Consider the following 27,974-nt stretch of genomic DNA (forward strand, 5'->3'; position numbering starts at 1 on the left):
TCCATTACTGTGTTGGCGAACTAAGGAAGTTGCTCCAAGCGTGTCTTATGATGCCACCCGAGCAAGGGTATAAGATGGCCAAACCACTTCTGAAGCAGTGGTTCGGCAATTCTGTCTTCAACATTGACGCATGGATGAAAAGGATCACAGAGGGTGGAAAGATTTCACCGCACGATAGGAGAGCCCTGACTGAATTAAATGATGACATGACCGTAGGGCCTATGCTATATGCCCATGCAAGCGATGGGATTCGAGAGTGAGCTCTCGCCACAGAGTATACTTCTTGCAATGGTTGGAAGACTTTCAAGCTTTCTGAAATGGAGATGGCTGACAAGAATTAGTGCAATTCAGACCCAAGATAGAGTCCCAACATGCAATGTAAGCTGGAGTTCGTCCAAGTTAAGGCCAGGGAGCAGAATGATCCTGTGTATGGTAAAGCGAATCTTCCTGAGGAGAAAAGTCAACGCCATGGTGTGACAGAAAAGTCAACGAGGAGCTCCAGGACAAAGGAATCACTTGCTGTGAACAGCACATCGAAGGCAGCATTGTGTTCCATGCAATGGCAGTCATCAGTTGTTTGAATGCAAGCAGCTGAGGAGAACGTGCCAGATTGACAGATGTGGGAAGAAGCATGCCATGCTCCTTCATGTTCAAGCATCTCCTACTTGTGCGGAACAAGAGGCTCTCAGCAAGGAGTTGGAACTACAGATGGTGAACCTGCTGAGGCGCAGAATTGATATTCTGCACCTCAACAGGTTCACCATCTGTAGTTCCAACTCCTGTTGGCTACCCATCGTCCCAGTCAAGGTACGAGCCAGGGAGGGACAGTGACTGCTCAGACGTTTGCTCTGCAGGATAGCGGGTCAACCAGCACCTTTTACACTGAAGACTTGCATTGCAACTTTAGGCTACGGGTAGGAAGCAGATCCTTTCAATGTCTACACTTGAGAAGGCTCACAGCCAAGTAGAGGCCACCATAACAAGTCTAGTGGTTGAGAATCCAGATACATCATATGTTGTAGACTTGCCAACTGTCTACACCAAGAAGTCTATGAACATCAGTGCAGATAATGTTGCAAGGGCCGAGGAAGTCAGCACGTACAGACATCTATAAAGTGACATACTCTTTTCCCGTGTGAATCCTGTAAGTGTAAAGCTCCTGATTGTACGAGATGTTCCCGAAGCCGCGATGCCATTAGAGGTGTGCCTTGGTGGACCAGGAGAGCCGTATGCTACCAAGACAGCCTTTGGATGTGCGCTTCAAGGTTCATTGAAGATAGGAAAGATGGGAGATGGGTGCTCACGTTTTATTTCAAATGACACTACACTTAAAGAACAAGTGAAGACGTTCTAGCCCTGGTCTTTGGCATCCACAGAATCCCTGTGCAGCAATGAGGCGGCCATGTCGAGCAATGACAAAAGAGTATTGTAGGTATTAGGATGACACTGTTTGCCAAAGTCTCAGACATTTTGAGCTCCCCATTCCCTTCAAGGAGAAACCTCTCAAGCTACCTGACAACCATCATGTCACCCTCACCAGACTGCAGTCTTTGTGAAAGACGCTCCAGAATAATGTACAACGGCACCAGAAGTACAGTTATGAAATAGCTGCTTTGTTGGAAAAAGGCTATGCAGAAGAGGTGTGAGATGAAGACGTGAACACAAGGAGACCTGTTTGGTACTTGCCCCACCATGCAGTGCTCAACCCCCATAAGCCAGACAAACGGAGAATTGTGTTCGACTGTGCTTCAAAATGCGAAGGGAAAGCACTGAATGACAAGGCCCAGATATGACCAACAAACTTTGGGGTGTGTTGCTCAGGTTCCGGCAAGAACCATTAGCTGTGATGGGAGACATAAAGGAGATGTCCCATCAAGTGAGAGTACCACCAGATGAACGAGACATGCTCAGATTTCTTTGGTGGCCAGAAGGAAACTTGAATTAGAGTCCCAAGATGTACCGTATGTGCGTTCATCTCTTTGGAGGAACATGGAGCCCTAGCTGTTTCAGCTATGCCTTGAGACACACAGCTGAGGAGTTCAAAGATGATTTTTGAATGGTTGCAGTACAGTCTGTCAAACAGAACTTCAATGTGGATGATTGCCTGGTGTCAAGCAACACTGAGGAAGAGGCAATAGAGCTAGTAGATGAGCTGACTCACCTCTTAGGTAAAGGAGGATTCAAGCTCATGAAATGCAATGTGGACAAACGGTTTCATACGTTTGTGGAAAACAGGATAGCTACGATACACAAGGGCTCACATCCAAGACAGTGGAGGCATGTAAGTACAGATCTCAAGCCAGCTGACGATGTCTCTCATGCGCAGTGGCGTATCTAGGGAAAACGGCGCCCGGGGCAAGCACGAAAATTGCGCCCTTAATTTCTGAAAAAGTGTTCAACCCCAACACCATCCCGGTAGGGACTTTAAACAAAGTCCACATGATGCTTTTTCAAGCACTTAAAAGGGATCTTTTGAGGGTGATATAAATGTAATGAATTTTGATAGATTTTGGCGAGCGAGCGCAGCGAGCGAGCCGAAAATTTTTGTATTTCAGCTTACAAAACATGGAATTCTTGTCATTTTTTGCTTGCCAAATCTTACAATTCTAATCTTATAGATAACAATATATACCAAAAAAAACTGAGGACTTTAAAAAACTCTAAATTAGTGCGCGCGAGTAAGCTGAAATTTGTATATGTCCTCGTCATCATCACGTATTGTTCTTATCTTTTTTATATAAATTTTGGCGAGCGAGCGCAGCGAGCGAGCCGAAAATTGTTGTATTTCAGCTTACAAAACATGGAATTCTTGTCATTTTTTGCTTATCAAATCTCACAATTATAGTGACGACCTTATAGATAACGATTTATACCAACAAACTGAGGACTTGAAAAAATACTCTAAATTAGTACGAGCGAGTGAGCCGAAATTTGTATATTTCTGCGTCATTACGTTTTTTTTCTTATCTTTTTTTATTTTTTTTTTGCGCCCCCTCCCCCGTATGTTCGAAACCGTTGGCGTCCTCTTTTGATCCGATCGGTGATCGCTTCAGAACGAATGAAATTGCAGTCCCTGCTCCGTGTAACATTTTTCCTGCTAAATATAAAATGACATGAGTGAACACAACAGACATTATCATTTTGTCCGCGTCATCGTCAAGTTTTGTTCTTATCTTCTTCTCTTTTTTTTAATACAAATTTTGGCGAGCGAGCGCAGCGAGCGAGCCGAAAATTTTTGTATTTCAGCTTACAAATCATGAAACTCTTGTCATTTTTTGCTTATTAAATCTTACAATTCTAATCAAGATATAGTGACGGCCTTATAGATAACGATTTATACCAACAAAATGAGGACTTGAAAAAATACTCTAAATTAGTGCGAGCGAGTGAGCCGAAATTTGTATATTTCCGCGTCATCATTACGTTTTGTTGTTATCTTGTTTGATTCGGGGTTTTTTGCGCCCCCCCCCCCCCCCGTATGTTCGAAACCGTTGGCGCCTTCTTTTGATCCAATTGGCGATCGCTTCAGAACGAAATTGCAGCCGCTGCTCCGTGAAACATTTTGCCTGCTAAATATAAAATGACATGTGTGAACACAATAGACACTGTCATTTTGTCATCATTACGTTTTGTTCTTACCTTCTTTTTCATATAAATTTTGGCGAGCGAGCGCAGCGAGCGAGCCGAAAATATTTGTATTTCAGCTCACAGAACATGGAATTTTTGTGTGAACACAATAAACATTGTCATTTTGTCCGCGTCATCATCATGTTTTGTTTTTATCTTGTTTGATTTGGTTTTCTGCCCCCCCCCCCCCCCCACCATTCTCCCTCCCCCCTTCCGGGCGAGTTTTTTTTTTTTTTTTTCCCTTCTTCTTCTCCTTTTCTTTCTTTTTTTTTTTTCTTCTTCTTCTTCTTCTTCGTTTTTTTTCCCTTTTTTTTCTTCTTCTTCTTCTTTTTTTTTCCTTTTTTTCTTCTTCTTCTTCGTTTTTTTTTTTTCGTTTTTTTTGCGCCCCCAAGGAGTGGCGCCCGGGGCACGTGCCCCCCTTGCCCCCCCTTAGATACGCCACTGCTCATGGGTTGAAAACGGCTGTACTTGTTGACAGATAGATTCGGGGACCCGAATTCTTATAGCTACTGGGCTGTGTGTAGTTACCCCCTGCATAACTATCAAATATAGCCTTATCGCTGTACATGTACGCGTTGGGGTCACTGGTGCGGTTAGCAGCCCACCAATTTTAGCTTACACAGAATGCATTATCAATAAGTCAGAAGGGCAGAGCTCCAAAGAGGCACCTAAGGAACTCTTTCCATCATAATTACCATTTTCATCATGGTGCCTTTTGAGCAGTCGCTGCTGATCTGGATCGTGTTCGCTACTACTTTGCGACCAGGACCCAAGTCTTCATGTGAACGCATGCCCTCGCCCTCGGGCTCCAGTCCGTTCGTATAGGTGCCTCCGTTGGCTCCAACACCTCCGACGTAATAGAGGACGAGCATGCCAGCTTTTTCGCTGAACCGCAGAGTAAAATTTTTGGATTTTCTTCAAATCACTTTAACACGATTGCTAGGGATAGATTTGTTTTGAAGGCAGCTTACAATAAGAGCTACCTCCTCTCGAAAGACGTTATCTCTTTCCAACACACTCCAACATCAACATTTGTACGAAACGGTGCTTCCCCTGCGATGTCAGGCTATGCTGCATGTCGAGCGCGTACCACAGGTAAGATCCTATCTTGCAATTAATGCACGCACGTGGGACGCAGCGAATTATAAATCAACACCCCTACCCCCCCCCCCCCCCGCAAAAAATGGGGGAGGCGAGAGAGAGTGTCTATAGCGTGATTTTGTGTGAGTTTAGAGTGCTGAATTTCATTGCTGTTGCAGGAGTTTTACATCTTGTTCTCTTGTTCCAGGGAAGTGTGAAGAGTCTTCCCACCTCACTGCTTGTTCTATTCATTGCACAGAGCACGGCTTTGCAATTACAGAGCGAAACACTTTTTCAGAGTGTGTGTTTTCTTTCCCGCATTAAGACGATCTATAATAGGAGAGTCCATTTGGATTGAATAATACATCATATTAAAGTCTGCTCTTTTAGAATCTGCCCTTAGATAAGTAGCACATCCAGGTCTGGAGATTTTTTTTTTTTTCCTGAGTGGGGGTGATGCAAGGTCACACATAAGTTTGTATTAATATCTTAACTGACAGTGTGTTGATCAAAGAGTTTTACTTATAGAACCTCTTTGGTGTTGATAGATAATGACAGTGCGTTTGCATGTCTGTCCGTAAGATTGTATGTTACGCACACGTCCTCCTTTTGCATTTTGTATACACAACATTCTTGCTGGCAACTTCTGCAATATAGCGAAAGCCGTGCATGTTTCTAACATTAATTAAGATGATTTCTGCCAGGCTGCAGAAGATGTCTATGAACAAATCTGCTCGTATCAATGTATGCATGTGTTTTGTTGTTTGTGATGTTTCCTATTTTTTTTTTCAGTTGACATGGTTAAGACTATTACCACATTTGCTGTGATTTTTTATCTTAAGTTGCTCAATTTTCACCATTCAGCTTCTTTTGGTTGTCTTTTTTCATTTCCTTTCTTACATATTATTGTCCATCTCGATGCCTCTGTTGACCTCATCTTGCGTCAGTTTAAATAATATGTAAAAGATGATTTTCTCTTTATGATAGTTTTACTCTTCATTCTCATGTGACGATGGTTATCGCTCATGCCAGAGAAAAAAAAAGTGGAATTCAAAGGGATTGTGCACGGTTGAGATGGGGCTTAATCAGGTTGCCAACCACAATAGTATGATGATTTTTGAGATAATGAAAAACTTCTAATGAAATATGGAAGAGCACATAATTCTAAGAGGAATTCAAAGAGGAATTCAAAGTTTATGTGATGAAAATTGGTTTTGAAATGGCTGAGATATCCAAAACGAAGCAATTCTGATAAAAGGTGGGACTCACCTTTTATTGTTATTGTTTTGTTTTATTTATTATTTTGTGTGTGGACATCTCAGCCATGTCAAAACTGTTTCAGCAAATTAATTTTGAATTCCTCTCAGAATTGTTTATACTGTACTCGCTAATATTTAAGAAAGGGGTTTCCAAATAGGCCTACAGTATCTCGCAAAAAGTTGAAGGCTGAAACCGCGCATCTCATCCGATACTATACACCATCCCTTTAGCACGTTTAACGTCATGAGGATCTTCAGTGACTCGGCATTTAGAGGCACCAGTTTGGCGGCCCACAATGGTGACAATAATGATAGTTATCAGTATACTCGCGATGACCTTCCCTGACCTGTCTAGATTGCCTGCAGTGTGCATTGTATGATACATTGTATATCAAACCATGGACATCTTCCTGTATCATTTCCTGTTGTGTTAAACCCGAGTGTTTAACAGAACCCTCAAAACGGCATTCGAGGATGGAGACAGGTAACAAAATACTGTACATGACTTTGTAATAAAAAGCTATAACAACATCTACATTGTATTCAGTATGCCCATGGTAGCTCCATGGTATATGCCCGAGGAGCGTGGTCAAAGTACACATAAAAATTATGCATGGTCATACAACAAACTGATGCGAGCCAAACCCCTTGCTCCAACGAAGCAGACTAGATAGCAATACACACCAGCCTCTTGTATACATTGCCACTACCGTAACAACCTATCTGTTACATACATGACCTAGAACCTGGTTTACGACCATGGCATCTGTATTTATCTCGGGTGCTAACAGGGGTATTGGCCTGGAGTTCGTACGCCAGCTTGCTGGACGTAATCCACGACCAGCCCACATCTTCGCTGCTTGCAGGAGTCCAGAGAAGGCAAAGGTAGAAATAACGACAATTTCGATAACTGTTTGGATATGAATTATTTCCATGATTCATGATATTTCTTCGTCGCCATTTTGACATCAATAGTACAGTTGTTTTGGGCATGTATGCAGGTCTCTGCGCAGACACAGAATTTGCTTGTGTGGATATGAAAATAACGTGCTGTTTGTGGTATCTCCCATATACACGTATATCTGTATGTAGTCATTCTGTCTTTGACTCTCTGACTCTGTCTCTTTCTCTATCCGTCTGTTTGTATGTTTCTCTGTCTGTCGGGGGGGGGGGGAATTAAAGGGACAAGGAGCTATACAGTATGCCCCCCCCAAAAAAAAAATTACAATCAGATTTTCGCATTGATAACACCCAAAATGATTAAAATGTCTAAATGCTACTTCAGAGTCTCAAAATATAACATCTTAGCTCTATTTTGCAGAAAAACCCATTTAATTTGGTTGAGCGGTCACAGATAAATGTGGAATGTTGGAAAGCATGTCATGAGCCTGATTTCTTCCAAGTTTAGCACTTCGATGCTTTTGTGTGTGAATACATGTACAATAGACAAAACTTGGAGGGAAGAGATTCTTGACATCCTCTACAAAATTCCTCATTTCTCTTTGACCACTGAAGCAAATCGAATGGGGTTTTCTGTAAGATGTGGGTAATGAGTTATAGTTTCATACCCTGAATTTGTATTTGGATTGATTCGCTATTTTTAAAGATATCATTGCGGAGGGTTCCGTTGTAATTTTTTTTTTTTTTTTTTTGGGGGGGGGGGACGGTATAATAATTATCATACTCGTTGTGACCGTATACAAACGTACAGTATTATTTGACCATACATCTCTTTCTGTTTGTCATGTTTGATCGATGATCATGTGGACCTATGTTTTTTAGCTTGTCTATACTGCTTTCGACGGTGAAATCCAGTGTAAGATTCAGACGCTGCATGACCATTATGAAGCATTTAACTATCACCTAGGCCTATAGATATCTGCACAAAAATGGTCTTTGAATATATCAACATATCAAGGAGGTATACCCAAGTATATTACAGTATCATGGTTTTATCGAAGCATGCAGTTTCTAATTCTGTGTGAGCATGGTCTATCTTATCTTTGAGATTGATAATTATCTCTTCCCCACTCAAAAAAAAAAAATAAAGATAAACAGAAAGTTGACACAAGCTGTGGCATCTCTGCCGAGTATAGTGAAGGCGCTCAATATCCATTATTGATAAAAATGAAGGAATTCTTTTGCGGTGAACAGATACTGACGGAAGAAAAAAGATCTGTTGCATGCATATACCCACGCCAGCGCTTGCTTACGATGATGTACGTCCCATGCACTTCTGATATTATGTGGAGTTGCTTTTGAATTTGTTTTTAACTTCAGGTATACATGCATGGACGTACAGTTGAATATGCATTCAATGTATCAACTGCTTTTTCTTCATGTTCTTTTATCATAATTTCATACATGAAAGATTTAGTTGATCACTTATATACCTGATCCAAACAAAACTAAACAACTTCGTTCACTGATTTTGAGTTGAATTTATGTGTAAAAAGAAAGGCAAAATAATAACAGCTGGTCCGGAGTTGTTTAAATGCATATATTATTATATCATCTGTGAAGCCGACGGAGTATGAAACGATAGCTGCAAACTGCAAACCAGTGATTATATAATTGTCATGTTTTTACAGTACAGTGCATTCCCGTTACCACGAACACGGTTATCACAAACAAAATTCTGGTTACAACGAAGTAAAAATTCAAGCCCCAGCATTATCAGCGCTATATTTATTGTGTATTTGTTCGGTTATAACGAAATTTCGATGTAACAACTGCCGGTCCAGAGGACTTTATATTATAACGGAAGTCCACTGAATGCATCGGTGTGGGTTTTCTCCAATGTATAACATACAGGTGGAACAGAGCACAGAAAAGTTAATGAATGACATATTCTACACGAATGTACCAAACCTTTGCTCATATTATACAGAAGCCACTATTTGTCATTTGCAGATGAAAAAGCAGATTTAGTGCTTCAAAATGGTTCTAAAATGTGAGTTAGGGATGCACTGTATTGAGAAACCAACCAACTTAGAAATGTTAATCAGTATTAATCAATGTTAAGTATATTGTTGAATATATAAAACGTGCACCAAGTTTTATTGAAATCATCTCTAGATCAAAACATCTATCAGTTATATTGAGAAAATTGGTGATATCTCCGTATGTTTGCTGCTTTATTGCCATTTCTTTTTTTTTATGTGGTAGTATGCTTTGTGATACAAATGAACTATGCTAATGTGTTAATGTGATATAATAAAAAAAAAATAATAAATCACTGCTCCCAATGGTAAACAGTAGCTTAAAGTGAAAATGGTAGCGTTTAAACAAATTGACAATTTCTTTATAGCCTATACGGGTCCTTGATACATTTTGAGTGTCAGATCCTTTCTTACATTTTTTTTTTTTCAGGATCTTCAAACCTTGGCCGCTGGTAACGAGAACGTTCACATTATTGGATTAGGTATGTTCATCGTGGCCCTTTGTCTACAAACGAAGACCGAATATAGAAAATGTTATTTGAGATATATGTCTTCAAAAGTTTTTGATTGAATGCAAAACTGTTTTCTCCCTCAAACATCATCATGAAACTAACATGGGAACATCTTATACAGAGATGTCAAATAAGCCTTAAGCTTATATATATATATATATATATATATATATATATAGTGTTATCCTTTTTAAACTCCGATAGAAAAGCGTGCCTCGATATTGTAAATAATATATAGATTGCAGATTCATTGCAGAAGTGAATTTGAGTGGTGTTCAAGTTCAACACCGTTCAAGGTATTTTGATAACGACCCCATCGTATGCTATTTCGAACTTAAGTTACAGACCTCTCTTTTGAAATAATGATTATGATAATTTGGTGATGATGTATATACATGAAATGATATACAATTAACACTTGACCTTACATGTAGTTTGAACTTCATTAATATTTATCATACAATGGAACCAAGAAAGTTGATTCTGTTGCACAGTTTAAAGAGCGCTATTATCTGATTATACAAAATAAAGATGCACAGGACAGAGTGGATCGGTGAGAATTGGATGCGCGAGTTTAACTTTGGAACTGTTTAAACACACGAGCATTGCGAGCGGGTTTTAGACTGTTCCAAAGTTAAACGAGAACATCCAATTCTCACTGATCCACGAAATGTAGGGCTGTGCATCATTTGTGTTATAAAATGGGCCCGTTTGTAAATTCATGAAATACATCCATTTTCCCCATTATGCGTCCGGTACATATAAGACTTGAGCCATGCGTTCGGACTTTACCGGACGCATGGCTCAGTGTGGATCGGTAAAAATCAATGCAATTATGACAATTGACCAATCAGATTGCATGAGATTCTAAAGCCCATTTTATGATACATATTAATGATTGATTGATTGATTTAGAGATGAACATATCCCTTTTTAATGTTGACCGTGACATCCAGATGTCCAGAATGAAGCCACATATCAGCCTGCCGTGGAGGCGGTCTCGAGTGTCGTCGGCGAGAAGGGTCTCAACGTCCTGATCAACAACGCAGGCATGAACAACAATGAGGGCTACACAGATGCCACTAGGGAGAGTCTCACAGCCGTAATGGACGTCAACGTGATTAGTCTCATCAGAGTTACCCAGGTAAATGATGCTGAACAAACAAACTAGCTGGCGATGCAGCTTTCAATCTCCTTTACTGCTCCCAGGCTGTGGAACAAGCTCCCTCCTCTTCTGAAATTATCACCAACAAAATGATCACTTCAAACAATATATGAAGACCTACTTATTTTGATATCCCAAGGTAGACCTTGTACTTTCACTGCATATTTTGTCTCCTGTGGCGACCAGGGATGAAATCTCATAGCGCTTCGTATCCAGTGGAAAAGGCGCTCTTATGAATCATTATCATTATTAACGACGCATTAATTCCCCATACTTATTACAGGGCTTGACATTAGCGGTGACCCGGTGACCCGAGGCCACTAATATTTGATGCTGGGCTCCCAGATTTCCAAAAAGGCTCTCTTTTGTTGACCTGATTGGGCAAAAAAAAAAAGAAGAAAATTAACTTTAATATATATATATATATATATATATATATAGGCCAAATTCAAGGATTTCAGTCACCATGCAGAGAACAAAGTATGTGTCAAGTCCTGTTACCATATCCATTTAGGACTTATGCGGTATTATTGACTGAGATATCATTACATTTTGGTTTTTTGTTTTGTACAGACTAACAGGAAAGCTGTGAGGCGATGAAAGCATCACGTCATTTTTATTGAAAGATGCCTGTTTTTCATATTGTTATACGACCAATATAAGTGCTTTATATGAAAGCACATGACAATTAAAAGTTTCACAACCTTATACATTAGTATTTTGTATCCATCTTTTGTGAAGCACCTGTTATTCTATTCAGTAAATTACCTCTACTGAGTAAAGCCAAACTTAACAATCATGGAGAGGCATTTAACTTTAACTGCTTCTCTTTTCCGTCCACGATTCTTGACAGGTGTTTCTTCCTCTGCTGCGCCAAGCTGCTCAGAGTAGTAAGATCCAGACTTTCAGTTTCGAGAGAGCAGCCATCATCAATATCTCCTCTATTCTGGGCTCCATATCTAAGTCAACAGGTGGTTTAGCAGGTTACAGGGAGAGCAAGGTAATCGAGACGAATGGACGAAGCCAGATTATACTGGCATCATTAATGCCTTGGTATAACCAAAAAAGGTCAAAGGTGATCGGAAATATAATGCAACTAACCTCAGTCCTTTCCCTGTTTTGAGACATTACCTCACAACCCTACAAAATGAACAGTAACAACTGATCCAACAGAGTTTTTCCTGAAAACCTTGAAATATATTTGGTCAAACATTACATTGCATGTAATATGTGGGTCCCAAGCTTTGGTTTTTAGTGGGACCCACCATTTCCATTCCCATCCTAATTTAATTTGTACTACGTTTATGTTTATATTAAAAATAATACAATTATGTTTCTTCATTTTGTTACTCATTATCACATGTATATTGTTAACTTGAGTTTTTGCAATTATTATGTTCTGCTTATACATTGTATATAATTTTCTCTGTTTATTTGATGGAAATGAAAATAGTTGAATTTGAATTTGAATATAACATGACCGTTATGATAAGGCAGTGTATACAATTTCTTCTCTTGTATGATTTGTGTCTGATGGTTTGTAATATTTCGTGTATGTCTAAAGGCTGCAGTCAACATGATCACCAAGGGACTGAGTGTGGAACTCAGAGGGGATCGGATCCTGGTCTTGGCACAGCACCCAGGATGGGTCCAGACTGATATGGGAGGGTCTAACGCCGATGTGACTACAGAGCAATCAGTTTCCACCATGCTGAGAATCTTCTCTGCAGCTTCCGAGAATGAAAACGGTCTTTTTCTTGACCTCAAATTTCCCATGCAAATCTGTCCATACTAGTAGATTCCGAGAATGAACCTTTTTTTTTTATTCCTGTCGACAAGTTAGTTCACAAATGTAAGAATCAATGTTCCCACTCTCTCTCTCGTGCCCCCCCCCCCCCCCAGAATCTCCCCGAAGAGATTCGCGGGCATCCTTGTGCTTTTTTTTTTTTTTTTGTACAATTTTCCGTCCTTTTTCACGTTTCCAAAAACGCTTGGGAGTTTTCATCACAACTAGTAGCCTGTATTACCGAGAAAAATTATTCACTACGTTTATACTCAAGGGTCTCTAAACTGTTTTTGAGAAGACTATTTTAACCATAATAGCAGGAGATGGAAAGATGAAAGGAACTAAACGTAAACTTTGCTTTCATTGAAAAGGAAACTTTGAAAACAGCCAATTTAAGTTGGTCATATTCTGTCTGTAAAGAGAAAAAAAAAGAAGAAGAAGTAAAATAGTGAATATAGATAGTGTATACCACGGTAATCTTTCTTAACACAGTGACTGTAAAGCTCTGGCCGCCAATGCAAGGAAAACCGTAAAAAGGAGAAAATTATTGCCGGTATGTAACCGGAGTGTTTATGACTGAGACCTTATAATATGTATATAACTGGATAAAAGCTCATAATGTCCCGTGAGATCATTATAATGACATCGTATTATGACGTGTATTGAAAATAAAATTCTGCACACCGCTTGCTATGAAAGTATAAATTGGCAACAGTGTATCCACGTACTTCTCAAATACGTAAAATGAAGGAAGGTGCAGTATAGATGTCTCAGGTTCGATGATATCGAAGGTGGTATTTTCTCTGTGTGCATTATGTCAACAACAGAAATTTGATGGTTTTGACCGATTGTGATGATCTGACTTCAAACTCGATTTTCTCGTCTCAGCCTTCAGCGACTTTCGGATCCTTTTGTTATGGCCGGTCACATTTGTTTTTTCACTTAACTCTGGATCAGTATATTTTTTTATCATCTGCAGAAGTTGACAACCGTGTTATATTAATGAATGATCAAAAATGTATGATGGAATGAATTATGTACATGTTTGAGTAAATAATTACATAATATTTTGCATATGCTTTCCTATCTCCAAGAAATACTGATACCCTGTGCTATTTACTTTTAATGGGTTGGCTGTGTAATAAGAATTATTCACTCCTGCCTTCTGTGTGTGTGTGTGTGTGTGTGTGTGTGTTTGTGTGTGTGTGTATGGTAGTGTCAGAAATGAGCAATGTGTGTATGAAATGATAATTGAGTCTGTGGTTGACACACAATGTGGATAAATGTGTTTTCTTTTTAGCTTGTGCGTGTATGAGTATACAGGTGTAATTGTTTCAGCGTTCATTTGTGTATGTACATTTTTCTAACATGTAGAGAAAAGGTAGTTTGACAATGTGATGTCTTTTGTGAAAAAATAAATCTTCAGAAAATGAGAGAGGAGATGAAGTTCATATCTTGGAAACTCTTGTTTCACTGGCCATGATTATAGTCTGGATATCGAATGTTACATTTGCAAAGGTACAAGTGACATACAGTGTACATGTAAAAAAAGAGGAAGTAAACACTTTTTCAAGTTCATCTTTCTCATAGACTATCTGGCTATTATCCATATGGTGTTTTTGTATATCATGTTAAAGGTAATTAAATTAGCTATCAGCCCATTAGGTCAGTGAAAAGGTTAACTTTACGCATGAGTGAACACATTTGTTTTTCTCTTCCAAGGTGCAAAAGTAAAAATTATAAAATGGACAAGTTGTTATTCGAGCATATTAGTTCTTCAATATAATAATGAGAACAAAAGACAAATTCAACACAATAGAAATTAAAATTAATTTTCAAAAAAACAACCTATGATCTCTATAATGTCTCTGTAACCCTCCAAAAATAAAGAAAGGCCAAACATAATGGAGGAAAATGAAGAATCTTCTCTTGAAACCGCAGTCAAAGACATAAGAGAAAAATTATGGTAACAAAGAAAGTTAAATTTGAAATGTTATTCCAAATTAAGAAAATTTGGAATAATATTTGATTCTTGAATATGTCTCATGCATTCTTAAATTCCTCAATTAAAAGGTAAAATGAAGAAATTCTGTCAATTTTATCACCTATACGGCTTACTCTCTATGTCATTTAAAGTTTGAATTGATGGAAAATGATTATGTTTCTGCCGTCAGTTTCCCCACTATGTTTTTGTTTTGGATATAAAGGGAAACAAGGGAACGGAAACTTATTTCTGCTGTTTCATTCATGTCTCTCATTGCGTTAAATTGGTCTTTTGTTATCATTGCTATCTTGGAGGGCATTTGCAAATGAATTTCAATATGTCCAATTCTGCAATTTTTACTTTTCTGCCGTGGAGGACAAAACGAATGTGTTCACTCATGCGTCAAATTTCCCTTTGTATAAACCTACCAGGTTGATAGCCAATTGAATATTCTTTGTTATGGTATATGACACATTTATTTTAATCAAAATCTTCTTTGAGAAATATTAACTGGAAAATGTGTTTACTTTCTTTCTTTCTTTTTTTTTGCCGAGTGAATTTGAATACAGAGGAAACTCCATTCAAAGAGATCTGATATAACAAAATACCTGATAAAACAAACCAATTTCTCTGGTCCCAATGAATGTATTTCCTTTGTTTTGTATTGTTCATTGACGACTGATATAACAAAATATCTAATATAAAGAACAAATTTTGTTGGTCCCAATGACCTTGGGATACAATGTAATGATATTACACTGTATAAAGACCTCCATCCTCACCCGATGGTCAGAGCACTTTCAGTCGCTCTTCAGTGCCAACCGCATGGTACAAGAATCTGCCCTGCTCCAGATTCCCCAACAGCTCTTTAGACCTGAGCTGGATGAATTCCCTTCCCTCGAGGAGACACTTAAAGCGATTGAACAAATGAAAATCGGCAGTCTATTCAATCTGAGACGTCTGCAAGCTCACACCAAGACGCATGAGCTACTCGTCCGTGAGCTACTCTTCGCAGATGATGCCGCTCTTGTTGCTTGTTCAGAGTCTGCTCTCCAGCGCTTAATGTCCTGCTTCGCAGTTACTGCTAAAGCATTTGGCCTTGAAGTAAGCCTGAAGAAAACCGAGGTTCTTCATCAGCCGGCTCCTCGACAGGATTACCAGTCCCCCCCCCCTCCCCCCACATCACCATAGGGCAAACAGAACTCAAAACAGTTGATCAATTTACTTACCTCGGCAGCACCGTCACATCAAAGGCAAGAGTCGACAAAGAAATAGACAACAGACTTGCTAAGGCAAGCAGCGCCTTTGGTAGACTGCACGACAGAGTCTGGAAAAACAACCACCTGAAAAAGCAGACAAAGATTAGCGTGTACAGAGCCGTTGTCTTACCAACTCTTCTGATACGGATCCGAGTCATGGGCCCTCTACCCGGCATCACCTACGTCTTCTTCCACCAGCGATGTCTTCGCTTCATCCTAAACATCCACTGGAATGACTTTGTCACCAACATCAAAGTTCTTGAGCTGGCAGAGACTACTAGCATCGAAGCCACACTGATGAAAACTCAACTGCGCTGGGCTGGTCATGTCTCGAGAATGGAAGACCATCGCCTTCCGAATGTCATGCTGTACGGTGAGCTCTCTTCTGGACACCGAGACAGAGGTGGACCCAGGATGAGATACAAGGACTGCTTGAAAAAAACCTTGAGCACCTGCAACATCGATCACCGACGGTGGGCTGCTATCGCCTCTGATCGCACATCTTGGCGCCTTACTGTTCGACGAGCAACAGCCGCCTTCGAGGATGATCGCCCGACTCAACAGAAAAAGACAACAGAGGAAAAACCCAACACCCAACACCAACCAACCGACTTTCCCGTGCAACCGCTACAACCGTGCCTGCCTGTCCCGCATCGGACTCATCAGTCACTTTCGAGCCTGCAGCAGACGTGGACTTCCTTAAATCTTCGTTCGCGAAGCAACGCCATACATACATTACACTGTATAAGACTTTTTCATTTATAGGTAAAAGTAAAAATAACACATGCTGGTTACTTGACTTACATGATATGGTATAGCTAATACATTACAATTTTGAAGGCTCTGAGTGAGCTCTCAAAAGGAAAACCATGAGAATTTTTATATTCTTTGTTTTGCTTACTGCATTACAGTTTGATAGCCAGAAGTACAATATGCAATCACAATTCAATTCAAATCAAATGATATTTTATTTCCAGTACACTGTACTTTGTTTTTGGAGGTGGTTGTTGATCCAAACCCGATTTTCATCAAATAACCTTTGAATTCCTGTTAAAATGGGTATGCTCTGTACTATTTCATAAATGTTTTCTTGGTAAGCCCGATTTTCATGTCCACTAGTACTGTACCATCCCTTTAACGTCTTCATTTTTTTTTTTTTCATTTATTTATTTCAACACGGCACATGATTCAGCCAGACGGCTGTTCTTCCTTCAGTGTCTCGGCATTTAGAATGGTACTGGCCGGCCCATACATACATGCAAAATGGTGACAATAATTATAGTATATACTCGTGATGTCGATCCCTCTTACATGACATTGTCTATCTTGTGTGCAGTGTGCGTTGTATGATATATCAAACATGGACATCATCCTGTATCATTTCCTGTTCAACCCGTGTTTAACAGTACCTTCAAAACGGCATTCGAGGACACCACATAACAAAATAATAAAAAACTAAAAACATCTATTCACTCTCAGTATTCCTGAGCAGCGTTCGAACCAAAGTACACATAAAATGCATTGGTCATACGACTGATGTGATACGAGCCAACCAACCCCCTGCTCCAACAAAGCGGACTAGACAGCAATATACACCAGCCTCATTTGTACACTACCGTTTCAGTCTACCGCATATGATATACATGTACATGACCTAGAGCCTGGTTTGAGTGTAACGACCATGGAATCTTTAGTTATCACGGGTGCTAACAGGGGTATTGGTCTGGAGTTTGTACGCCAGCTTGCTGGACGTGATCCACGACCAGCCCACATCTTCGCTGCTTGTAGGAGTCCAGAGAAGGCAAAGGTAGAAAAAACGACAACTTTAATAACTGTGTGGATGTATTTTCCATGATTCATAGTTCTTCGTCGCCATTTTGTAGTCAAATCTGTTTGCTTGGGAATAATATGAACGAGTAGTACAGTTGTTTTTGACATGTACAGGTCTCTGCAAACACACAATTTGCATAATATGAAAACGTGCAGTTTTTGGTATACAATGTCTGTCTGTCTGTCTGTCTTTGACTCTAGCCGTAGCTGTCTCCTTCTCGTCTGTTCGTCTGTTTGAACAGTAGGGCCTACTGGGTTGATCATACTTCTCTTTCGGTTTGTCATATACATAAACATATGGATGATTGTGGACCTATGTTTCTTAACTTAATTGTTTACTGTTTTGTTGTTGTTGTTGTTGTTGTTTTTTTTTTTTTGACGGTGAAATCCAGTGTAAGATTCATATGCGGCATGCAATTAGGAAGTAGGTGTCCTACATTCATTATGCAGCAACTATATCACCTATAGGTATCTGCACATAATGGTCTTATCTACAGATCAGGGAGGTATCAGATATTATACCCAAGTATCAATAATTCCGTGTTTTTTTTTTTTTTTTTTTTTGGGGGGGGGGGTTATATCGTACATGCATATCGAAGTAAAGTTTCTTCTGTGTAAGCATTGTCTGGCTTTAAAGTTGATAATCATCTCGGCCTAAAAAAAAAAAAAATAGTAAGTTATATAACACAACAGCTGCTACATCTTAGCAAAATATTGAAGGCGCTCAATATCCATTATTGCTAAAAAACGAAGGAATTCTTTTGCTGTGTACAGATACTGACGGACAAAAAAACAAACAAACACAGTCTAAAAAAAAAAAAATCTGTTGCATGCATGCACCCACGCCAGCGTTTGCTTACGATGCCCAATGTCCCATGTTCTTCTGTTAATGTGAAGTTGCTTTTGATTTTTTTTTTAAACTTCAGGTATAATGTACATGCATGATTACGTACATTAAGTACAGCTGAATATGAATTTAATTATCTGGCCGGCTTTTATCACAATGTCACACATGAGTTTTTTAGTTAATCACTTATAAACTGTTTCAACTGTAATTAGATCCAAACAAAACTCAATAACTTTCTTCATGTTCCTTCATCATAATGTCATACATTTAAGTTTTAATTAGTCACTCGTATACCTGTTTCAACTATAAGATCCTAACAAAACTCAATAACTTTCTTCATGTTCTTTTATCATAACGCCATACATTAAATTTTAGTTAATCACTATACCTGTTTCAACTGTATGATCCGAACAAAACTCAATAACTTTCTTCATGTTCTTTCATCACGTATATACCTATTTCAACTGGAAGATCCAAACAAAACTCAACAACTTCGTTCACTGATTTTGAGGTGTATTTTATGTGTAAAAAAGAAAGACATAAATAGCAGGAGTTGTATATAAGCATATATTATATCATCTGTGAAGACGACGGAGTATGAAATACAAGCTGCAAACCAGTTCAAGTTCAAGTTCGAATTTATGATATTGAAATATAGTCACGACTATATTAAAATATAGTCATGTCTTTTACAGTGCAGAGCATTCCCGTTACAACGAACACGGTTATCATAAACAAAATACTGATTACAACAACTAAGTAAAAATTTGAACTCCAGCATTATCAGCATTATATTTTTATTGCGTATTTGTTCGGTTTTAACGAAATTTCGATAAGCAATTGCCGGTCCAGATGACTTCATTATAACGGGGGTCCACTGCATGCATCGGTGTGGGTTTTCTGCAGTCATTGTATAACATACAGGTGGAAGACATCACATGAAAGTTTATGAATGACATGTATATTCAGCACGATTATCAATGTACCAAATCTTTGCAAATAATTTATACAAAAGCCACTATAATTATTGTCATTTGCAGAAGAAAAAACAAACAAACAAACAGATTTAGTGCTTCAAAATGGTTATAGAATATGAGCGATAGAGATATAATTTGAGACACCAACAAACTTAGAAATGTTAATCAGTATAATCAATGTTAGATATTGCTGAATATGCTTATGCTGAATTAAGGTTGAATGTTGAATATGTTAAATTGTTTATCAAAACCATCTCTAGATCAAAACATGTACAGTATTTTATGGTGTATTGAGAAAATTGGTGATATCTCCTTATGTTTGCGGCTTTATTGCCATTTCTTTCTTTTTTTTGTGGATAGTATGCGTTGTGATACAAATGAACTATTCTAATGTATCAATGTGATATCATAAATAAAAAAAATAATGTTAAATCACTGCTCACAATGATAAACAGTGGCTTTAAGTGAAAATGGTAGCTTTTAAACAAATTGACAATTTTCTATTACATATACCGATCCTTGATACGTCTTTGATTATCCCCTTCTCACTTTTTTTTTTTTTTTTTTTTTTTTTTTAGGATCTTCAAACCTTGGCCGCGAGTAACGAAAACGTTCACATTATTGGATTGGGTATGTTTTAGAGTTCATCTTGGCTCTTTGACTGCAAACGAAGGCGGAATACAGAAAATATTATTTGAGATATTATCTTCACAAGCTTTTGATTAAAAATAATGCAAAGCTTTTTTCCCTCTCAAACACCAACATGAAACTAACATAGGAATATCTTATACAGAGACGTAAATTAAGCCTTATCAAGCTATAGTGTTTTTCTTTTTAACTTTGATTGAAAAGCGTGCTCGACAATGCAGATTACAGATGGTAGATTAACTGCTGAACAGAAATTTGAGTGGTGTTAAACACTTTCATTGTAATTCCGAACCAAAGTTATAGACCTCTCTTTTAAGATATTCTACGATTATGAAAATTTGATGATGATATATACATTAAATTATATGAAATTAACACTTGACCTTACATGTAGTTTGAACGGCATCAATATTTATTATACAATGGAACTAAGAAACTGTCTTGTACAGTTTTAAAGAGCGCTATTATACAAAATGATGCACAGGAAAGAGTGCATGGATCGGTGAAAATAATATTGGATGAGTGAGTACAACTTTGGAACGTAGCGAGTGGGCTTTAGACTGTTCCAGAGTTAAATGAGAGCATCCAATTCTCATTGATCCATGAAATAGGCCTGTGCATCATTCGTGTAATCGTGTTATAGAATGGGCCCGTAGATTCATGAAATACAGCCATTTCCCCCCTTATGCGTCTGGTATATATCCAAGACTTGAGCCATGCGTTCGGATCGGTAAAAATCAACGCATGACAATTGACCAATCAGATTGCAGAGATCATAAAGAGTATTTTATAATACATAATGATTCCGTGATTTAAAGATGAACATACCCCTTTCTATAAATGTTGACCGTGACACCCAGATGTCCAGAATGAAGCCACCTATCAACCCGCTGTGGAGGAGGTCTCGAGTGTCGTCGGCGAGAAGGGTCTCAACGTCCTGATCAACAACGCAGGCGTGAACAACAAGGAGGGCTACGCAGATGCCACTAGGGAGGGTCTTACAGCTGTAATGGACGTCAACGTGATTAGTCTCATTAGAGTTACTCAGGTAAATGATGCTTAACAAACAGACTAGCTGGCGATGCAGCTTTCGATCTCCTCTACTGTTCCCTGCAGCCTGTGGGATAAGCTCCCTCCTCTTCTGGAATCATCACCAACACATGGATCCTGCACTTCAAACAAAATTTGAAGACCTACTTATTAATTTTGATATCCCTATAACTGTATATACACTGAACTTGTACTGTCATTACCTGGTAATTTGTAAAATCTCCTGTGGTGACCAGGGATGACATCATAGCTTGAAAAGACGCTCAAAAAATATCACCTACTATCATTATTAACAACGCGTTAATTCCATACTTAAAGGGCTCGACATCAGCGGTAAAAGACCTACCTATTTTGATAATCATGTACTGAACTTGTACTGTCACTGCCTGGTAATTTGTATACATTATATATCCTGTGCCGACAATGCAGGGATGATATCTCATAGCACTTTGTTTCCAGTGGAAAAGGCGCTCTAAATATATAATATCAACTATTATCGACGCGTTAACTCCGCATACTTATTACAGGTCTCGGCATTAGCGGTGGTCCGATTGCCCAAGGTCACTAAAATTTGATGCCTGGCTCCCAGATTTCCAATAAAGGCTCCCTTTTGGTGGCCCATTTATTGGGCAGCTAGAAATTGGAAATGAACTTTTTATATTTCTTTTTATTTCGGACCACCATAAAGTTAAAATTCAAGGATTTCAGCCACCAGAGAACAAAGGGTTACAGCTCGTTATTCCGAAGGTTTGTTATTCCGAAGGCTCTTTAGTCCGAAAATTCGTTATTCCGAAGGTTCATTATTCCGAATTTCATTTTCGGATTAACGGATCTCCGGAATAGCGAACCTTCAGAATAACGCCACAACGAACCCTTTTTCATTTTCGGATTAACGAACCTCTAGGTATAGAGAATTCGTGTGTTTCGGATTAACGAACCTTCGGAATAACGAACTTTCGGAATAGCGAACCTTCGGAATAACGAGCAGCACCCGAACAAAGTATGAGTCGATCCCTGTTGCCATACTGTAGGACCTTTGCAGTATTATTGACTGAGATATCATTACATTTTGGTTTTTGTTTTGTACAGACTAACAGGAAAGCTGTGAGGCGATGAATGCATCGCTTCATCTTTAATGTGTTTCATCAGGGAGGTGTGAGAGAGATCTCTCTCACACCTCCCTGGTTTCATATTCTTGCGACCAATATAAAGTGCTATGAAAGAACATGACAACTGAAAATTTCGTAACCTTATTTCATATCAAAATTCAATGAATAGTTTAATGAAGCAAATAGGATAACAAACGTTTCAGAAAAGTCAAACTTAGTAAATAAGGAGCGGCATTAAACTTGAACTGCGATGTGTTGGCTCAGTAAATAGAGCGGCTGCCTCACAATCGGGAGGTCGTGGGTTCGAACCCCGGCCGCGTCATACCAAAAGACGTTAAAAGATGGGAGTTGCTGCTACCTTGTTTGCCGTTCAACAGTTGAAAAGGTTAGAGCAACGTCGATCTGGCGCTGCTCAGTGGCTGCCGGGCCCACGATCAATTGGGCAAAAAAGAATTTCCATTTTCGGACAATAAAATTTGGAGTTTATATCCAAAACAATTATTTGCCGTCCACGCATATAAATGTATAATGTATATATATTGTATTATATAATGTACATGTATATAAATTATGCTTATGATGGAATTCCTGATTTACCTTGCGTGTTATGTTTTGTTGGAAGAAAAATGAGAATTAAATGAATTGAATTGAATTGAATTGAATTGAACTGAATTGAATTGACTTCCTGACAGGCATTTCTTCCTCTGCTGCGGCATGCTGCCCTGAGTAGTAGAAAACTCCCGAGACTCAGTATCGAGAGAGCAGCCATCATCAATATTTCTTCTATTCTGGGCTCCATATCTAAGTCAACAGGTGGCTTAGCAGGTTACAGGGAGAGCAAGGTAACCAAGACACACGGACGAAGCCAGATTATACCGGCATCATTAATGCCTTGGTATAACCAAAGAAGTTCAGATGTGTTCGGAAATACAATGCAATCAATCTCAGTCCTTTCCCTGTCTTGAGACATTACCTCACAACCCTACAAATGAACAGTAGCAATCCAAGAGGGTTTTGTCCTGAAAATCTTGAAAAATATTTGGTCAACATTCATATGATAATTATGTGGGTCCCATATCATACAAGCTTTGGTTTTTAGTGGGACCAACCATTTCTATTCTCATCCTTATTTATTTCTTACTGTGTATATATATATATTTAAAACTAATACAGTTATGTTTCTTCATTTTGTTAATCATTATCACATGAATTTTTTAATTTAAGTTTTTGCAATTATTATTGATGATGAAAATATTTCTTAATTTGAATTCAAATTTAAATGTTAATGACAGTTACAATGATAGTGTATATAGTTTCTTCTCTTGTACATGATTTGTGTCTGATGGTTTGTGATATTTCGTGTATGTCTAAAGGCTGCAGTCAACATGATCACTCAGGGGCTGAGTTGGGAACTCAGAGGGGAACGGATCCTGGTCTTGGCACAGCATCCAGGATGGGTCCAAACTGATATGGGAGGATCAGACGGCGAAGTGACTACAGAGGAATCAGTTTCCACCATGCTGAGAATCTTCTCTGCGGCTGGCGAGGGTGTAAACGGTTATTTCCTTGACCTCAAATTTCCCATTCAAATCTGCCCGTACTAACAGATTCCGAAAACGAACTTTTTTTCCTGTCGACAGGTTAGTTTACAAATTCAAGAGTCAATGCTCCCACTCTCTCTCTCTCTCTCTCGTGCCTCCCCCGGCAGAATCTTGTGGCGGAACCCTTGGAGATTGGCGGGCATCCTTGTGTTTTTCATTTTTTAAAAACAATTTTCCGTCCTTTTTCATGTTTCCCAAAATGCTTAATGGAGTTTTCATCACAGCTAATAGCCTAAATTACCGAGAAAATTTATTGACAACATTTATACTCGAGGGCCTCTAAACTGTTTTTGAGAAGATTATTTAATCAAATAGCAGGAGATGGAAAGATGAAAGGAACTAAATGGAAACTTTGCCTTCATTGAAAAGCAAACTTTGAAAACAGTAAATCAAATTGGTCATATTCTGCCTGTACAGAAAAGAAGAGATGCAATAATGACAAAAAATGTATACCACCACCCGCCATATACGTGGTAATTTTTTGTAAGTGAGTGACTATGAAGCTCTGGCCACCAATGCAAGAAAGACCGTAAAAAGGAGAAAATAAATTATTGCCTGTAAGTAACCCGAGTGTTTATGATTGAGACCTTGTAATTGTATGTAACTGGATAAAAGCTCATAATGTCCCGTGAGATCATTATGGTAACATCACATGACGTGTATTGAAAGTGGAATTCTGCACACCGCTTGTTTTGCAACTGTAAGTGCAGGTTGGCAACAGTGTACGTACATCTCAAATATACGTAGAATAAAGGAAGGTGCCGTATAGAGTGTTTGATAATATCGAAGGCGGCATTTGCTTTGTGTGCCCAAGAACTTTTAAAGTAACACCGTATATGACGAAAAAGACAAGCGAGGATATATTCATGATAATGATTTTACGTACTTGAAGTTGCCTTTCAAAAAGTGGCATGATATTTGATTTGGCGATTACTCAGACAGACATAGACGGAAATAGAAATTAGAACAGTATAATTTCTTGCGATACATTCATTTTACATGAAAGCATGCGATTATCAGAATAATATTCAAAACTCATGCTGGTAACTTTGTTCTTAACAAAGGTCTATGCTGAACACTCACTCTCATAAATATACATTGAATCTATATGGACACGCCACCATTGACCAAGAACGGAAACAGACTAGAAAAAGAGAGTGAAGAATTGGGTTCAAGGGTCAGACCAGTCTAGCAGCAGGTCTCCGGTGAGAGACCACTATACTAAAAGCAGTGCAAAGTGTTCTATTGTTAGCATGCAGTGCACTTTATTTTTCGGCGCCAAGTCCGTCTGTGGAGGTGCCGTGTGTGCGCATGCTCACAAGCCGCTAAATGCTTCAGACCTACCATAAGGTAGCCACGTGAAAGAATAGATTCATTAATCTCCAGGTGCAGGCGTGGAGTTTATCGAATGATCTAATAATAATTAGAATTAAAAGGGAAATGATACCGAAATACACGAGTGGATTGTGTGTTTAATCAGCAACATTATTATAGAATACATAGACAAAGTTGGAGGAAATGCGGACATTATCCGTTCAAAAATTATGAATAATCAAATTTTCGGTGCAGCCATTGCTGGATAAGAAAACTACTAGACCTTTATAGTTCGCGCTGTTGGTATGTACAACGCCTTAAAGCAACTGTTAAAGAAATTCGGCAAAATGTCACTTTTTATGAAAAGTATTCACGTCCCCTCAACTTGTTACTGACATAATGTTAAGGGCAATATCATTCCCCCTGCTTTTGTAAAGAGGTATAATAGTCGAATGCTCTTTCATTATGAAAGGAAAGTGAAAATATATTTTCTTCATATCGCTGTTCGTGCATGACGTCACAAAACTGTTGTCTTCTCGTCCGGTGATGGCTACACCAAAACTTTAAAAAATCATAACTTTTGAACGAATTTTCCGGTTTTCCTCATACTTCGCTACTGTGTTCTTTTATAATTATTGCTGCATTCCCTCAATCCACATACGATGTATATTTTGGTTTCAGTGTCAGTTAAAGGGAAACGGACCTAAGAATCAAGAGGGCGCTATTGCATAGACCCAAGCAGTGCCGTATATAAAGAGAGTCTGGCCAACTCGGTTTTTGGCTTATGTGTTTTGAAGCCTGTGATTGGTCAAAAGCCGGTCCCGTGATCTACAGGCGCCATGTCGTTACTGAAGTGCGCTCATACGCAGTGCCCATTGTTAACTACCCCTTATTTGGCTTGGTTATTTTGTTACGTCTGAGCGTACACGCCAACCCTGTAACGCGTAATACGCGCGGTAACGACATGGCGTCCAAATTAGCAGTTGGCCAGACTCTCTTAATATACGGCACTGGACCCAAGCAGTGCCGTATATTAAGAGAGTCTGGCCAACTGCTAATTTGGACGCCATGTCGTTACCGCGCGTATTACGCGTTACAGGGTTGGCGTGTACGCTCAGACGTAACAAAATAACCAAGCCAAATAAGGGGTAGTTAACAATGGGCACTGCGTATGAGCGCACTTCAGTAACGACATGGCGCCTGTAGATCACGGGACCGGCTTTTGACCAATCACAGGCTTCAAAACACAATAAAGCCAAAAACCGAGTTGGCCAGACTCTCTTAATATACGGCACTGGACCCAAGCTTGGATTACGCATCCGTCATGTTTCAAACGTCCGAATAAAATCGATTCGTACAGTGAGTGTGTCGAAAATGGTTGAAATAATGTCAGTCTCAGTTCGTCTGTTCATGCGGTCGTTGTTCCTGTCTGGTTCTGCCTACTTTTACGGATCCTTCAAAGACAAAGTATGCTTGCTCAGATTGTTTCAGTGTACATACACTTTTGTATACACAGACGAAAGCCCGAGGCGGGCCGAAAATTGTATCAATAAAAATCTTGTTAGAAGTACAAACGGCGTATACTCGACACTCCTTCTTCTTCTTCTTATATGTATGTGTATAAAGATGGACATACATACACACACACACACACACACACACACACATATATATATATATATATATATATATATATATTATATGGGTCTAGGAACAGTACCCCCTGGAAAACCACCCTCCGGATAACTACCACCCGGATAATTACCCCCCAGGAAAATTCCCCCTAGGGCAACTACCCCCCGGACAGCTACCCTCCAAGGGCAATTACCCTCCAGGGTAATTACCCCCTAGGACAACTACCCCCCGGACAACTACCCTCCTAGGGCAATCACCCCCCAGGGCTATTCCCCCTTAGGAAAACTACTCCCTGGATAACTACCCCTCGGATAACTACCCCTGGATAACTACCCCATCGGATAACTACCCCCTGGATAACTACCCCCCGGAGAACTACCCCCTGGGTAACTACCCCTCGGAGAACTATACCCTCTGGATAACTACCCCCCGGAGAACTACCCCCTGGGTAACTACCCCTCGGAGAACTACCCTCTGGATAACTACCCCCGGAGAACTACCCCCTGGGTAACTACCCCTCGGAGAACTACCCTCTGGATAACTACCCCCGGATAATTACCCCCCGGATAATTACCCTCCGGATAACTACCCCCCAGATAATTACCACCAGTATAATTATCCCCAGGTTAACTACCCCTTCCTCCGATAACTAGACCCCAGATAACTTCCACCCGATAACTACCCCCTCCGATAACTTCCCATGGATGATTACCCCGGATAAATAGGCCTACAACTCCCCCTCCCCTATATAACTATCATTAGGAAAATTACCCCCAGGACAGTGCACCACGTCAATTACCCCCTGGATAACTACCTCCCGGGTCATTGCCCCCCCCCCCAACTCTTACTTTTAATAAAAAGAATATTATTACTACAGGAAAACGAAGTTCTTTGTATCATTTGCCAGGAATCACGGAGATGCCATACTGATACTTCATCTTATGAAAACAACATCTTAAGGATTTACGATTTGTATCGTTTGCATTTAGGACGATTTATGTACAAGCTTAATTTCTCCCTTTTGTATTTTGACTCTATGTTCATCAAAAACGAAACTGTCCCTGCATATCCTACCCGGTAATCCAGTAAATGTCAATGCCTTTAACCAAATTTTTTTTCGCTAAATCTGTATTTTCTTTTACTGTTCCGAAATTTCGGATTTCTCTTGATAGTAGTATAAAAGAAATTTTAAGTTTGAATGCCTTTACCATTGAACTAAAGACATTTTGAAGAAATGTTACACTTCACTTTTAGCATTTTTTTTAAACCACAATCGTCTGTCGTTTACCACAACTCCATGTAACACTTCTTTATTTTGAGGAGCTTATATCTTATGCCTCACGTGCCCT

General features: G+C 39.3%; 2 protein-coding genes across 2 annotated transcripts; both read left to right on the forward strand.

Moving 5' to 3' along the window:
- The first annotated feature begins 6,695 nt into the window (after positions 1-6,695).
- On the forward strand, positions 6,696-12,403 carry LOC140227325 (C-signal-like). The gene is made up of 5 exons (XM_072307740.1): positions 6,696-6,851; positions 9,339-9,390; positions 10,377-10,564; positions 11,439-11,585; positions 12,150-12,403. The coding sequence occupies exons 1-5, from the start codon at positions 6,726-6,728 to the stop codon at positions 12,378-12,380; spliced, it is 744 nt and encodes a 247-aa protein (XP_072163841.1). The 5' UTR covers positions 6,696-6,725; the 3' UTR covers positions 12,381-12,403.
- Positions 12,404-17,295: 4,892 nt separating this feature from the next.
- Positions 17,296-23,679, forward strand: LOC140227327 (C-signal-like). The gene is made up of 5 exons (XM_072307744.1): positions 17,296-17,421; positions 19,847-19,898; positions 20,777-20,964; positions 22,768-22,917; positions 23,449-23,679. Exons 1-5 carry the CDS (start codon positions 17,296-17,298, stop codon positions 23,677-23,679), a joined length of 747 nt encoding a protein of 248 aa, XP_072163845.1.
- The last annotated feature ends 4,295 nt before the right edge of the window (positions 23,680-27,974 follow it).

The sequence above is a fragment of the Diadema setosum genome, chromosome 4 (genome assembly GCF_964275005.1).
Source record: "Diadema setosum chromosome 4, eeDiaSeto1, whole genome shotgun sequence".
In the NCBI taxonomy this organism is placed as follows: Eukaryota; Metazoa; Echinodermata; class Echinoidea; order Diadematoida; family Diadematidae; genus Diadema; species Diadema setosum.